Here is a 16,880-nt window from a genome sequence, read left to right as displayed (position 1 = left end):
AGAACACAAATTTTTAAAATAGATTTATAGATCAAACAATGAATTCAATTCACATGACAATGTCACATGATTATAAATAACATATCTTCATTAATATTTTACAAATTTTACCTATGGAAAACATGGGCCAAAACAACTTTTATTTTGAGCTTTGTAAAACTAGAGTGGGGGTCCCCACGGTGGGGTCAAGGGTGGGCACTCTTCATGGCAGTCTAGGGGCAGAATCCCTTGCGGGGGTTTGGGAGCAGGGTCCTTTATTGGGTTGAAGGCTAGTGCTCCACATAGGGCTTGGGGGTAGTGCCCTTTACGCCTATCCTCCTTAAAGAAATGAGATTTGGAATCGGTGTGGACTCGGCAAGGCTGACCCGACTCGGGACCCGGCAAAGACTCGGCAAAAATCCAGTTTCTAGTGAGTCTCGCCTAGAGCGAGTTCCTGAAGAGTCCCAAACCCCTGAGACTCAGCTAGGGTCACTCGGCGGAGTCTCGGCGAGTCCTATCCTATCACAATATAGGATGTGGTTGAGGGGCAGAACTGTAACGCTCCATTTGAATTTTTAATATGTCAAAGGGAGCATTTTTTAATATATAGTCAAGTTAATTTTTAATTTCTATACAATAATATATTCACTGGAAACTATACTTTTTCCAATTGTTATTTTTGATATCATCAAATTTGTACAATTAAATATCTCTTTTAAAGATAGCAATCATGTTTGTGGATGAACAAAATTTAATCACATTCATTGACAATATGCATATATTATATAAAAATTACATCAAAATACCCAAACGTGTAATAACCACCCTCAATTTTTTTTATTGTTAAACAACAATAAAGCTAAACATAAACATGTCAACAGAGGTACAACTGCTGTGTAAGTTCTGATATATAAAATCAGAGTTTACACAATGCCGATACAAATTGTTATAACTATAAATCCCTTCAAAGAGTTGCCCAAATGTGAGATAAACAAGAGTTTGGAATACCCACAAAAAAATACCTCAAATGAGAGACAATAATGAATGCTGCAGGTCTGATATGTCCTGAATAAGTACTGTTACAGGTCTGGGAGAATGAATATCAGTCCAAAATGCTCACCCATCTCACTCTTTCATTCCCAAACAATCCAAAACAGCTCCAAACACCAATGAAACGTGCTAAGAACACATCACAATAGTCTGATATTTAGTAAGAGTCATGCACATCACTGACTTGGTGTGCTGAAATAAGTCCTGGAAGTGGTAACCATAACCAAGGCACCACCAATAATAATTAAAAACTGCGAATAACTTAGGCTTTTCAATCAAGAATTCTCACGCTAATTTCCCAGGAGGCCTATACGGCCAGCAATGATAATGGTGCAGTCTTCAACACTGGTAAATCTACCACAAAATGACTGGTACAGCATGCAAGACAAAGGAAAGGTGTTGGACAATGGGCATAATAATTTTCAAATCCCTTATACCTGACAATAATGGCACGGCCAAGTCTGGAAACGTAGTAGTTTGGCCAGCAAACATATTTCTCAATCACCCAAGCAAAAACTCCAAGAAACTATACCAAAAAGGTTTGGAAACCTCACTACAAAATTTGCAACATCAAAACACTTAAAATTAGCTAGTGATTGTCTTTCAAATGTGAAATTAGAAATCCAACGAGGCTTTTCATCTTCAAAAGATTAAGGAAGAAGACACGGGTTCAATCTGGTAGCATAATAGTATATGACAATATGTAATCTTCCATATATGAGCAAATGAGACCTCAAACTTCTTTTATGGCTTTTGGAGAGAAAAGAGCAATTTACAATTATAAAATAATTCATTTTTCCCTCAAATGTCCTATTAAAATAATAAAATGATTTTCATGTGCAAGTCCCTTTCACTTTTTCCTAAGCGTCCATGTTTTTGTGTTTTTTTAAAAGCAAGTGAAAAGTTGTTTGGGCCATGGTCCCAGCTGGTCATCCCTTGGCATTTTTGAGTTTTGGCTGACCTTATTGGGAACGTTTCCAAGTTTTTGCAATTTTTGCGGACAGCGTGTGAATGTTTCCAACTTGTTCCCAGGTGCCCAAGAAGTTTCTTGTCGGGGACACTCCTAATTTGACTGGGGATGCGTCCCATGTGCCCAAGAGTTTCTTGTCGGGGACACCCCTAATTTGGTTGGGGATGTGTCTTTGGGTTACAAGGGCAGAACACCCCATTAACTTGCTGGTAGGTTATTCAATGATTAATTTGCAAGCCTGAATAAGTTGTGAGTTTAGGAAGTTTTTGCACGATTTTGTCAACTATGCTTGAAATTTCATTTACATTGGATGTTTGTTAGTGCAAAAAGGACCCTAGGTTTGAAAAATACTTGACACTCAACACTTTATGGAAGCAAAATTCCATGGGTCAATCTAACATGGTTAAACTCAGAGCCATATGATCTAGGGACAAGTACAAGAATAAGCCACATGAGGGAAAATCAAAGTAGGAGTCCTAGACTGAAAATCAGCCATTGTCACTTATTTGTAGCAAGGCTTGGGCTATAAGATCCAACTAAATCATCATCTTTTCATTTGGTGTAGATGCCTTTATAATTATTTAGATGACTTGGTCAGCACAAAGGGATCTACTTGTTTCATATAGATTGCTATGTTGAATCTAATGGACCACTTCAAGATGTTTGATTAAGGTCTACTATACTATTTTCTTGGTCTTTAGGTCACCTATTTTGAGACCAACACCAATATTTCAGTTTGAGTATGCCATGGACTTGCTTTGCAAATTCTAGATGCTCGATTGTAATCCAACCCTAGTTTCTTTCTAATGAGGAGCCACACTATTTGCCAACTATTTTACTCTAATAGTTGATGCCGATTTGTAATAGTTATTGGTGGGTAATCTTTTATATATGGCTCATGGCTCACAATCATCCTTTTATTATTGGTCTCATCTCCCACTTCATGCAAGAATTACATGAGAGCCACTAGAAATAAATAAAGCATACTTAAGTATATCAATGGTGCTCCCAAGTTTAGTAGAGAGTACACTTTAGGGGCTTTAGCTCAACTTGTGGGCTATGTTGATTGGGATTGGGCATTTGTGTTGGTGTTCACAAGTACAATTCTAGTTATCTTTCCCATCTTGGCTCTTGTCATTTTTACAGTCAAGTAGTCAACAATTATATTATAATCAACAAAGTTAGAGTACAAAGGATTAGTTCTTGATGGCCTTGAGGATTTTATGGATATTTCATATAGTTATTATGTGCAAACTTTATTAGGAGCAGTTTATAACCCATTAATTTGATACTTAGTGTGGTATCCACATGGTTTGCAATTAAATAGAGCTCTAGTGCACCAAGTAAATTGAGATTAACATGTATTTCATTTGGTGTTCATCCGAGATTGTGTGATCACTTTGCAATAGTGACATTGAGGATTAGGTCATTGACATCTACGTCGAGCCCTTTATTCACTAAACTATTGGTAATGTCCAAGTATGTTCAATTCAACTAATGCTCGGGATGGCGGATGGCCTATACTACTATAGTTCCTTCTTCCTCCAATTCCTAAGTTGATAAAAAAGGGGGAATGTTGGCATGTATGTCTTCTGCGATCCATACACGTCAAACTTGAAATTTCTTTTATTTTTCTAATTTAGTAAGTTATTTCCATTTTCATACATTTAATAATGCAAATGTATGGATAATTTTGAGGAAAAGGTTTTTATTTTCAACCTTGCTCCTAATATGTTATGGTAGGTGGAAGGAATATGTTATTATTAGTCCATGAATCGTTTTGAGATTGTGGATTTGGGTGCCATTTTTTGGGTGGTTTTAGCACATGGTTTTCTAAGTACCCTTTGATGGTTTCATGTATTGTATCTGAATTTTATTAGGTGTTTTAGATGGAGGTTGTGTGAGCGTTTTTGTAATATTAAGTTGTCAAAATTCCTCTAGATCTCTGGTTGGTGATACTTTTGTGAAGGCTTCCTTTATAAGCCTATTGTCATTGTGTTGGTTGTTGAATGATACATTGGGCTGCTTTGGAGTGTGGTATTTTTCTCCCAAAAAAGTTTTCCCTATGCACATTTGTGTTATGGTATATTGGTTATTTTATGTTTATATGTGTTTCTTCTTTTTGTAATTGTTAAAAGATTGAAATTTTCTCAATACTCTCCTTAGAATTTTACTATAGGGAGTGGTTCCATGTACCCTGCTTCCTTTCAAGCATAGTTAAAAGACTCAGATTCGGCTCAGACTTGACAAGCTGATTTTTGACTCGGACAAGGACTCGGCGCTTGGTCTCAACAAAAATTCGGCGAAGACTTGGAAAATTGAAAAACCCAAGAAATTCAAAGATTTTAACGATTTTAAACTTGTTTCATGCATTTTTTAATTAATAAACCTTAAAGACACAATAATCCCATCAAATAGAAGCTACTTTGAGCACATACACAAGTTTACATTCATCACATAAGTATAAATGCAAATTTTAGGCTTGAGCTGAAGGAAATAAGCTAAACTAAATAACACATTAGAAATATAAAGTGTCAAACGTCTACAAAATTCATGGAATATGAAATCTATGTCATCAAAAGTTCAAAACATATATTAACATAGAAGCTAGAGCCTAGAAGTCTAAGGCTCAGAGGAGCCAATATCAGTGATCACTCGACCCTGCAATCCGAGGTCCAATGCTCACACTCGCACTACCACTACTTCCAAATCTACCACTACTTCAAAATCTACCAGTTGCCATTTCTTCCATTTGCCTCCTTTTTAATTCTTTTTTCTCTTCAAATTCCTCTAATTGAGCTAGAACTTCATGTATAGCCTCAAGGGGTGCTTTATTGCATGGTTTTGCTGTTGATTTTAACACTTTCAGATTAATGTAAACTCAGAAAATCAGAATTTAATTACTAACTAAATTGATTAAATGAATAGTTTATAGTTTTCCAGATTTAAGCATAACCAAGAAAAGAACAAAATAAGTACAAGACACAATTACCCTGGGAAAACCTCCTAGGAGGAAAAAACCAGCCAGAAAAGATCCTCATATCTGATTATGGATTGAATTCATATGAAGGTTACAACACTTATCTCATGTACTTGAGGGTGATTGCACTCAAGATTGCACTTTCACAAGCATCAAATTGTTACACCTTGATAGTAATCAGGTCCAAACCCTAGGTCTGCAATCTTTGTATCAGAAGTCTGCTCTTTGATGGACAACAACCTTATTCCTTAATTCGCTCTCTTCGTTGATGAGTTTCGCACCTCATCTAGCAGATGTAGTTCGCTGATATGACAGAGGTAATTCGCTTTTAACTGCAGATGTAATTTTGCTCCTTATAAATTCGCATTGGCAGGCACATGCATTTCGCATGAAAAAATGAAAACTGAATGTGTGTAATTGAGGTGAGAAGTATCTTAATTTATATGATGCATTGTCCATGTATGTCGACTTTTACTTTAATTTATATTATTTTCCTTTTAATCCGAAATGTATTGTATATAGGGTTGGACCTTTGCATGTGGCGTGTAGTAGCGTGGGGTTCTTTAAGATGTGCCGAGAGGTATAGGGCCCAACCCTACACGCTAAAGGAGGGACCAGACCCTTAGGCGGATTCCAATGTTGCCTAAGGCAATTGGAATCCGCCATCCCTAATTACAAACAACACTCCCTCTTAATTAGGGAGGAGAATCATAATCATAATCTTCCATCTTGCACACAAGCAAAGAATGGAACTACATAATATAATCTTCCAGCTCGCACACAAGCATAGACTGGATCCACCTTACATTGCCCGCAGAGGGTGGAGAGGATCTTTTCTACCATCTTACATTGCCCGCAGAGGATGGTTAACAATTACTCTTCTCCCTGAGAAGATTACAATACCATCTTACATTGCCCGCAGAGGATGGTTAACAATTACTCTTCTCCCTGAGAAGGTTACAATACCATCTTACATTGCCCGCAAAGGATGGTTAACAATTACTCTTCTTCCTGAGAAGATTACAATACCACCTTACATTGCCCGCAGAGGGTGGTTTTGATACAACACAATGTATCACTGAGGTTGAGACTCCCTCTCAATCCTGAGAAGATTACAATACCACCTTACATTGCCCGCAGAGGGTGGTTTTGATACAACACAATGTATCACTGAGGTTCAGACTCCCTCTCAATCAGGGTTTCATTTTCCACAACACCAAGTCTGTCCCTGAAGTACACAAACTTCACTTTGGACAGAGGCTTGGTAAGAATATCTGCAACCTGCTCATCAGTGCTGACATACTTCAGTTGAATGGCTCCTCTTTGCACCATGTCTTGAATGAAGTGATAATGAGTTTCCACATGTTTTGACCTGTCATGAAACACTGGATTGATAGACATTTTGATACAACTCTGATTATCACAATGAATAACTGTAGGATCCCAAGGCTGACCAAACAGCCCAGCAAGAAGCTTACGAAGCCACACTGTTTCTCTAGAAGCTACACTTGCTGTAATATACTCAGCTTCAACAGTACTCAGTGCTACTGAGGATTGTTTTCTGCATGCCCAAGAGATCACTGCGGATCCTAGGCTGAAACAGATACTGGAAGTGCTTTTCCTGTCTTTGACGCTTCCAGCCCAATCTGCATCTGAATAACCTTCCAAGGTTATTGAAGTGTTAAGTGGATACTTCAGCCCATAACCAACTGTGCCTCACAAGTATCTTAGGATGTGCTTGGCTGCAACAAGATGAACATGTTTGGGCATGCTCATAAACTGGCTGAGAGCATTCATTGCAAAACATATGTCTGGTCTAGTGTTAACTAGATACATCAGTGATCCAATCAACTGCTTGTACTCTGATGGATCTGCAAAATCAGAGTTAGCTGCAGAAACACTTAACTTCTTTAAGTTAGATTCCATAGGAGTAGACATAGGTTTACAATCCATCATTCTAAATCTTTTCAAAATATCAATAGTGTACTTTCCTTGACTTAGAAAAATTTCGTTAGATCTTTGCCATACTTCTAGACCTAGAAAATAATGCATTAGACCTAAGTCTTTCATTTCAAATTTTGAAGCTAGTTCTTTCTTACATCTAATGATAAGTTCATCTTTACCAGTAAGAAATAAATCATCCACACACAGAACTAGAATTAGCATTTCATTATTGGATAACTTAAAGTAGATGTTAGAGTCAGCATCATTTGTACAAAAACCTAGACTTAACAAGTATTTATCAATTTTTTCATACCAAGCACGAGGAGCCTGTTTGAGGCCATACAGAGCTTTCTTCAACTTGCACACATGAGTTATTCTATCCCGAATCTCATAACCCTCAGGTTGTTCAATATAGACCTCTTCCTTAATGACACCATTAAGGAAGGCCGTCTTAACATCCATCTGATGTAGCTTCCAACCTCTAGCAGCAGTAATAGCTATTATAGTTCTAATAGAAGTATATATAGCAACAAGAGCAAATGTTTCTTCATAGTCTATGCCTTCCTTTTGAGAAAAACCACGAGCTACAAATCTAGCCTTATACTTTTCAATACTACCATCAGCATTATGTTTAATTTTAAATAACCAACATCATTCTTGATGATTGATTGATACTCTTCATCCATAGCAAGCTTCCAGGCATGATGGTTTAAGGCTTCTTCAACATTGCAAGGTTCAGATTCAATGAGATTGTTCATCAATGCAACATAGTTGGAGAATACTTGAGGTCTCTTGATTTCACGGAAGGTGCCACTGGGAGCAACAAATCTTTCGGCTTCTTGAATGGTGTTTCTTACCCAAAGTGGCCTCTTTTTGGTAACAACAATGTCACTAGGAATGTCATTGGGATTCATGGGCTCTGGAGGATCATCATGTTCTTCTTGAGGTGGAGGTTCAACAGGCTCCCTCTGAATCTCAGGGTTAGTATCAACATTCATGTCTTGATTGTCATTAGCTTCATCAATAACAGAAGAACCTTTTGATTTCTTAAAAGCAATATATTCTTCAAAGGTAACATCCTGACTTACCTCAACATACCTTTGACCAGGGATATATATCCTGAATGCCTTGGACGATTCACTGTATCCGACTAGCATGCCTTTCTTCCCGGAGGGTTCCAACTTGGTTCGCTTTTCCTTGGGCACATGAACATAAACGGGACTTCCAAAGATTCTGAGGTGACTGATGTCTAGTTTGGATCCTGTGAAGGCTTCTTTAGGGGTCATGTTCTTTAGAACACGGCGTGGACATCTATTTTGAATATATACTGCTGTTCTAGAAGCCTCAGCCCATAGGAAGGTCTGCAAATCGTGATCATGAATCATAGCCTTTGCAGCCTCAACAATAGTTCTATTCCTCCTTTTAGCAACTCCGTTTTGCTGAGGATTGTATGGAACACAAAACTCCCTCTTAATTCCTGACTCAACACAAAAATCATAAAAGCTACTGGAGGTGTACTCACCTCCATTGTTAGATCTTAAACATTTAATTCTTTTACCAGAGGAGTTTTCAGTTAATGCTTTAAACTCTTTAAATTTACTTAAGACTTTAGCAGATTCTTTAGATTTCAAGAAGTAGATCCAAGAATTTCCTAGAGAAATCATTTATGAAGATTACGTAATAAAGAAATCCACTAGGAGATGCTATAGACATAGGACCACATAAATCAGAGTGAACAAGTTCTAGTTTATCTTTAGCTCTATTTTATGAAAAGGACTTTTAACATTTTTACCTATAGCACAACCTTTGCAAGTTTTATCATGAATTTGATTGAGTTTAGGCATACCTTTGACTAACTTTTCAAGAGAGGGAAGTGCTTGATAGTGTAAGTGTCCAAGTCTTCTATGCCATAGCTCACAGGATTCGGGAGCCTCATTAATCAGGGCTTGAACAGGGTTAGTAGAGAGCTTATAAAGACTATCATATCTATTACCAATTACACGAGCAGATTTAAAACTAGATTTCTTAGGCCAAGCAAGCACTTTTCCCTCAGAAAATGCAATTTGATAACCTTTATCTTCTAGAGCAGAAATGGAAATTAAGTTTCTTTTAATTCCAGGAACAAACAAGATGTCACTAAGGTGCAGTGAAATACCAGAGTCTAAATTTAAAGAAGTAGTGCCAGAACCTCTTACCGAATAGCGAGCATCATCACCAATTACCACGTGAAGGCTGGTATCCTTTTCTATTAAGTTTGAAAGATGATCATGGTAGCCTGTGATGTGTCTGGAAGCACCACTGTCAATCAGCCATGTATTACTATTTGTAGGTATGCTGCTAGACAGAGTATAGATGAATAAGAAGTCATCATTTTGTTCTGAGACTTCACTTAGGTTGGCTTCTCTTTGAGTAGAGTCATTTTGACATTCTTTAGCATAGTGACCAAACTTGTCACATCTGAAACATCGAACACGAGAGGTATCTCTTGGTTTCTTCCAAGAGTGTTGAGAACTAGAAGGTTTGAATTCCCTCTTTCTCTTTGGATAAGGCTTCTTCCAATTTCCACCTTTCTTGCATTGGGCTGCAAGCATGTGATGATCATCTACATGAGGACTTTTGGTTTGCCCTCTTGTGATAAGGCGAGACTCTTTTTGGATGCAATCATTCTTAAGGTGACCAAGGGTAGGTAACTCAGTTCTACCACTTATGGTTTGAATAAATGACTCCCATGAGTGTGGTAAACCATTTAGGGCAATCATGACAAGTTCCTTATCTTCCATGTTATAACCAATTGTACCTAGCTGATTCTTTAGTTTTGAAATTCTCAGAAAATAGGAAACAGCAGAATCTTCTTTTGACATTTTGATATTAAGTAGTTGTTGTCTTAAAGTAATTGCCCTATTGAGATTGTTAATTTCATATGTACCTTGTAGATGACTGAACATTTTTCTTGCAGTAGTAAATGAGGCAATGGAGGTGACAAGGTGGTCTTTAACTGAATCAATGAGGAGCTTTCTGGTTTTGACAACATCCTTGTTGAATTGTTTTAGCTCAGTAGCATCTGTAGGTTCAGTTAGTTCTTTCGCTTCTATGAAGTGGAGGATATCTTCTTCTTCTAGAGCCAACATGATTCGAACCTTCCATGTAGCAAAATTGATATTTCCATCAAGCCTATCTTCAACTTTCAGCCCCATTAACCTGATTTGTAAATGAGACAACAATTTGGAAATAAAGGAGTACTAAATTCTGAAAACTGAGAGTTGATCTAGCCTATAGCTTTGATACCATGTTGATTTTAACACTTTCAGATTAATGTAAACTCAGAAAATCAGAATTTAATTACTAACTAAATTGATTAAATGAATAGTTTATAGTTTTCCAGATTTAAGCATAACCAAGAAAAGAACAAAATAAGTACAAGACACAATTACCTTGGGAAAACCTCCTAGGAGGAAAAACCCAGTCAGAAAAGATCCTCATATCTGATTATGGATTGAATTCATATGAAGGTTACAACACTTATCTCATGTACTTGAGGGTGATTGCACTCAAGATTGCACTTTCACAAGCATCAAATTGTTACACCTTGATAGTAATCAGGTCCAAACCCTAGGTCTGCAATCTTTGTATCAGAAGTCTGCTCTTTGATGGACAACAACCTTATTCCTTAATTCGCTCTCTTCGTTGATGAGTTTCGCACCTCATCTAGCAGATGTAGTTCGCTGATATGACAGAGGTAATTCGCTTTTAACTGCAGATGTAATTTTGCTCCTTATAAATTCGCATTGGCAGGCACATGTATTTCGCATGAAAAAATGAAAACTGAATGTGTGTAATTGAGGTAAGAAGTATCTTAATTTATATGATGCATTTTCCATGTATGTTGGCTTATACTTTAATTTATATTATTTTCCCCTTAATCCGAAATATATTGTATATAGGGTTGGACCTTTGCATGTGGCGTGGAGTAGCGTGGGGTTCTTTAAGATGTGCCGAGAGGTTTAGGGCCCAGCCCTACATGCTAAAGGAGGGACCAGACCCTTAGGCGGATTCCAATGTTGCCTAAAGCAATTGGAATCCGCCATCCCTAATTACAAACAACATTTGCATGGCATTCTTTTTGCGCAATTTGATATTTCAATCCGTTAATACCTCCCCTATTATATTTTGTTTTGCAATAAATACATGTTACTTCTTTTTTTGTTCCTGGGATGCCATGTTTCCAAGCCTTATCCATTCTAACTAGGGTACCACTTCCACTACCAGTAGCCTGAGACATTATGCTGCAATATATTATAAATGAAAAAAATCAGCATAATGTCTCTTATTAGTTTTTCTAATTAAGTTAAAACTGAAAAATAAATAATAGAAAGAAAAAACAAAACTAGGGTTTCAACTTTCATATTTTTTCCATCGATATAAAATAAAACAAAATCAAAACAAATGTACAAAAAAATGGAAATATGAAAGTAAGAAAATAAAAAAATAACAAAAAAATGTAACTTACCTCTTTAAATTTGCTCCAAAATTGAATAAATGCACCTTCAAATTTGTAGAGACCTCTTCCAAATCCTTCTTTAACTCTTTTAAATGCTTGAATGCAAGCTACTAACTTGCACAAACAATCAACAATTGCAATCTCCTCTTCAATCTATTTGCTGGTCTGCTCTTCGGTGCCCCTATTTTTTTGCCCCAAACCCTCTTTTTCTTTCCTCCTCGTGTTTGCAAACAAGAAAAATGACGTTTTAGGTTAAGAGTGAAAATATATTCACCTTTTGTTTCATTTAAAACAAACACTTTTAAATTTTTTTTTGCTTTTTTTTCTCTTGCTGAGCGGCAGAGTCTTGGGCTCAGGACTCGGCGAGTCTGCCGCGTCTGCTAGACTCACGAGTCTGCGCAGACTCGGCCAGACTCGGTTGAGTCCGAGTCCAGGGTCCTCTGGACTCGGCAGAGGTGGCTCGCCTCAAAACTCGCCAAGTCTGGGCCAGACTCCGTGAGTCTTGTAACTCTGCTTTCAAGTTCAATGAATATCCACAAGCATAGTTAGACGATTTGTTTTTATAGTTGTTACATATAGATAATTACATTTTTCAATAATTCATGTAGTTTTGGGTTTGTTTTTGTTTGTTAAAATTGTGTTGAAATATTAAGTGTCAAAGGATTTTTGGGCAAAGAAGATCTTGGTGAAATTTGACGAGTTTGTGTTGGATTTCAACAATGTCCTCAACAAAGTTTGCCCCATTTTTGATTAAAGCATCCTTGTGTTCAAGTGTAAAATCACCCCTGTTTGATCAGTACCCTGCAGATAGGATGACTCCCAACTTTTTTTAAATGAGCTGTATTTTTTAAAAAGAAAATGATATCTTTTCATCATTCGAAAAATCATTGTCAAAATAATGTTCCAATTGGCTGAACCACTTCTACATTGCTTTTACGTAATCTTTTTCTTGAAAATGACGGGTATTTATGTATGTCTGAATGATGTAAGGTTTGCTTATTGAATATTTACTAACATGTGTTTGAACACTGCAGATGATGGACCCCCATCTAAAATAGCAACAAACATTACCTTGTCTCGACACGTATTTTTCTTAATGAATAAAAAGAAGAGTTTTTTTTCTCAAACTAGATATTGTTACAAGTTGAAAAGGAAATCAATTAAGATTAAAAATTCCAAGGTTAAAAAAGGATACATGTTTAGAATAAATGGAATGGTGGAATAATGGGTTTTATGGATCTTATAAACATTAAACGTCCTCAACTCAATGGATTAGATATGCATGTGGGTTTTCTGCAAAAATAATTAAATTTGGTTATGAAACATAGGTAGTTTTTTATTTGTTCTAGCTCTTATTAACATTTTTTTTCTTGCATGTTTTCTTATAGGTAGAGGAAGGACCATGTGACCAGAGTTTTGGGATTCATGTTGCCGAATTTGCTAAGTTTCCTGAAAGTGTTGTTGCTCTTGCTCGGGAGAAAGCTGCTGAGCTAGAAGATTTTTCTCCTGTTTCTGGAAATGTGGATGACCTAAAAGAAGAGGTATTCTGAATTGCTGAGAAAAGTTTTAATTTAAAGCATTTGTAGAGGTATTTTCTTTACTTTTGTTTACCGTTTTGACACCTGAATGTTTTGGTAGTCCCCATGAATGTGTCCATACATTTCAATATCACCTAGAACTATCACTATGTACTAGGATGAAACTTGACTTTGTTTTTGCAACTTTTGAATGAGACATTTAGTGGATGTTTTGTATTTGTAATTGAAAAACCAAAATGATTAGCCTTTTTCCCTGTAAATTGAGTCCAGAATAATCAATTTTTATTGTGGGGTTATGAAAATAGGCATTGTCATCATTTTCATGATGGTTAATGTTTGTGTATTGAAACCTTGCAAACTTCAGGGTGTTGTGTAATGTCATGTTCCTTGTTGAAATGACCAGATTGGTCATATAATGTTTGTTTTATATTTATATTTGTGCTAAGAAAAGTAATTCAGCAAATATATTCTTCATCTGGTTGTTATTTTAGGTTGTTTGCCCCTTGTTTCTTGTGCTCAGAAAAGTAATTTAGCAAATCTATTCTACTATAAGTAATGAGCCGTGAGGTGCTTTATTAAAAGTCAAGTTATTACGAGGAAATTTTAAGGGAAAATGGGATGTATCAATAAAATAGTGATATTTTTTGCAAACGTGTTGTGATGGATAGAAATACTTGTGAAATGCCTAATAAAACTTTGTCCGCCATTTTGGTACTTAGAAATTTGTCACATTGTGCTGAAAAATCTCAATAATGAAGATGTGTGGGATTTAAAAAACAAGTGAAAGTCTCTCCCACAATTACTTAAAATCCTATTTTGACAAAACAAATTGCCTTACGAAGATAAAATTGATTAAAAACAGAAAAATAATACTTTTTCTGTGATTTTTGGGGGAAATCAATAAATCACAATTATTTGGGGGTAAAATTTATAAAAACCAACAATTCATTTTTTATGATTAATCATGATTTTTTTTAATGATTTTTGCTTCTTTGTACAAGACCATTAACATGCTATGGACAGATTTGTGGGATTCAGGTATTTTCCAACTTTTTGGCACTTCCTTTCTATGCTTTATGTTATGTGAAATGGTTATGTGCATCCAGTGTATTTGCCTCATTGTTTGCATTTTATTTGAAATTTGATGAATGACAATGGTTAGTGATCAAAATGTCAATTGACGATTATAGTTACCTTTGTTTTACTTTATTTTGTTTTTGATTAGATAAGCAGGGATTTTGAAAGGGCCCCGATCCCTTGTACAAAGAGAAAGATGAAGCGTTAAGCCCAGTAGAACAACAAACAGCAAAACAAAACAGCTACAGAACAGCAGAACAACAATAGAACAACAAGAGGCAGAGACTACAGCAAACACAAACCATCCTGAAATCAGGGTGGTTTAAAAAATTGGTCCAAATCTTTTTGATTGATCATAGTGGAAGGATCCTTTTCACCAATTCTTATTTTCTTGAGACAAGGAGGGGACATAATATCATTGGCACATCCATCATTGGACCCCAAAGCCTTATCTATCCTTAAACAATCCAAAGGGGAACTCCCTTGATTAGAATCAGAATTTTGAACCTCCTGGGAAATACAGTGTTCCACGGAGACACGCGCCCCCCCCCCCCAAAAAAAAAACCCACGTCTCCTATAGGGAAAGTCTCATCCTTATTTCTCTCCTCCTTTTTCCAAACAAAGCATTGTTTCTTATTATTTGAGCAAGAGTTGTAGCCATGACCCACCCTATTGCATGCATGACATATAACTGGGTAGTCCTCATACTCAAACTGCTGCTCCCATTTTCCAAATTTGGAGGAAAGGGTAATTTGGGTAGGTAGAGCCTGATTTTTCTCCATAAGTACACAAAATCGAGCAAATAATAAGCGCTTCTTGAACTTAGTAATCTTATCCATAGCACTATACTTACCAAAAGAATTGGCAATTATCTTAAAAATATTTTCATTCCAAAATTCCAATGGCAGCCCAAGCAACCGAACCCAAATAGGAAATTGCAATTTTTCCTCCCATGGGTTGAAACCAAGAGACCGATTTTGAAGGCAAAGACCATTTGAACCTAAAAACCAAGGACCTTCATAAAGAATCCTAGAGTTGTCCTCTTGGCAAGGAAAGGAAAAAAGGAAATAACTATTAAACATAGCAAAAACTTTTACCTTGCTAGAAAATTCCAAACTTGTTGGATCCATTTTCTAATAGTATCAATGTTGGGTCGATTCACACAGAACCTCCCAACAAGAGAACTCCCAGGCCAAGAAATCGAATCAGCAAGAAGGGACTCAAAAACATCAAAGTAGACAACCACAGGCTTGCTGTCCCAAGTAGAACAACCAATTGGAGCCTCATCAAGAAAGGCTATAGGGGGTCAGACAGGAGCAGCAATAATAGGCTCTAAATCAGCACCCAAAGCAACATCATCAGAACCCTCCAAAGGAATATCCTTCTTAGAGGACTTATCAGAACCATTTCCCACCTTCTTAATAGGATTCAGAACATTCTTTGAAACCTTCTCATCTGGAGCAATCTCCTCAATGTTCTTTCCATCAGTATTTTCCTCCAACTCAATAGGAGTAAAACCCTTAATAACCTGAGCATGATTAAGGGTTTTTGGAAGATCAATAACTTTCTGAGACAACAAACCATGAGAAGGGGAAAGAAACCCTCCTCTCATACCAAAAACTTGGTTGCCATCCTTGGCTTCCATCACCAGCACCTCGACCATCTTGTTAGCTTTTGAACGAGCCTCCAAGAACATATTCACGAGGTACACATGCTCATCATTTGGGTCTTCTCCAGCAAAGGAGAGAAAATCGATCAGCCTCCTCAGAATCAATAACCTCCATACTAAAAGAAGACTTCCATAGTGCCTCTAAATCCTCAGAAACTCCCTCAAAAAAGCAGAGTCAATTACCAGATCTGCAACAGCAAACCCTTCAGTAGCCCCCTCCATAGAGCCATCCTCGACAGGGGCATCACCTCTAGCAGCAACAACACCCTTGCTACCAAAACCGCCATAGGCTTCGCTAGGTTCAACAAGGGTACTACCAACATCTGCAATAGAGGACCCCCTCAAAGCAGAATCCGCCACTGGGAGTTTAACGGCTCTGCATCCACCTGAAGAGGGCTGTTTCTCTCCTCCAGCCCGAATAGAGAGGGAGCTAGTAGTATTTGGATTACCGTCTTCGTTAGGGTCGTCAATGTTTGAGGCATCTGTGCCTTCACAAACCCTAGCAGCAATTGACCATTTCCCTCGTGTACTCCCCTTCCTTTGTGTTCGAGCGCCAGTAGGATTTGGGTTACCATCTCCGTCAAGGTTGTCATTGTCTGTGACATCTGAGCCTTCACAAACCCTGGCTGCAGTCGACCGTTTCCCTCACGTACTCCCCTTCATGCAAATTTCCACATTCCCTATCAGGCATCATGCTGTATATAAGTCATCAATAGCATGGTACACACCACAAAGTTATAAGAACCCATTGAGAGGATGGTATAGAATTTCATTGAAAGATATTTTTCTTTTTATGCAAGTAGCGTTTTTGTTGTCTTTCAAGCGATCTTTTGGTTGCTAGTATATTTGAAGAGAATAGAGAAGATGGAAGGACACCACTGGTTCAAAATTGCAATGGAGGAAAAATTAAATAGAAGAAAGAACACATGGATGAAGGAAAGTGCCAAGTGGATGAATAAATGGGGTATCAACATGCAAGATTGCCCAAACACAAATGCAAAAACTCAAAAGTTATGTGAGAGAGAGAGTCAAAGTTGTCATGTGGACAAAACAACTTGGTTAAAAAAGAGAATATTATGTCAAGCATCCCATATGTGACCATGATGAAAAGCACTATATAGGGGTGGAAAAGTGTAAAGCTAAAATGCTAATAGCCCAATTAAGAATTAGTTCAC

The 16,880-nt window shown here is 37.1% G+C and overlaps 1 protein-coding gene across 2 annotated transcripts in view; it reads left to right on the top strand.

Moving 5' to 3' along the window:
* Positions 1–16,880, top strand: part of LOC131064504 (DNA mismatch repair protein MSH2) — an 84,778-nt gene that overhangs the window by 48,567 nt on the left and 19,331 nt on the right. For both annotated transcript variants that reach the window (XM_057998663.2, XM_057998659.2), the window contains exon 12: positions 12,810–12,962. In XM_057998663.2, coding sequence (XP_057854646.1) covers positions 12,810–12,962 — 153 coding nt within the window. The remainder of the gene's footprint in view (positions 1–12,809; positions 12,963–16,880) is intronic.

The sequence above is a fragment of the Cryptomeria japonica genome, chromosome 1 (assembly GCF_030272615.1).
Source record: "Cryptomeria japonica chromosome 1, Sugi_1.0, whole genome shotgun sequence".
In the NCBI taxonomy this organism is placed as follows: Eukaryota; Viridiplantae; Streptophyta; class Pinopsida; order Cupressales; family Cupressaceae; genus Cryptomeria; species Cryptomeria japonica.
This window is presented reverse-complemented; position numbering and strand designations above follow the sequence as displayed.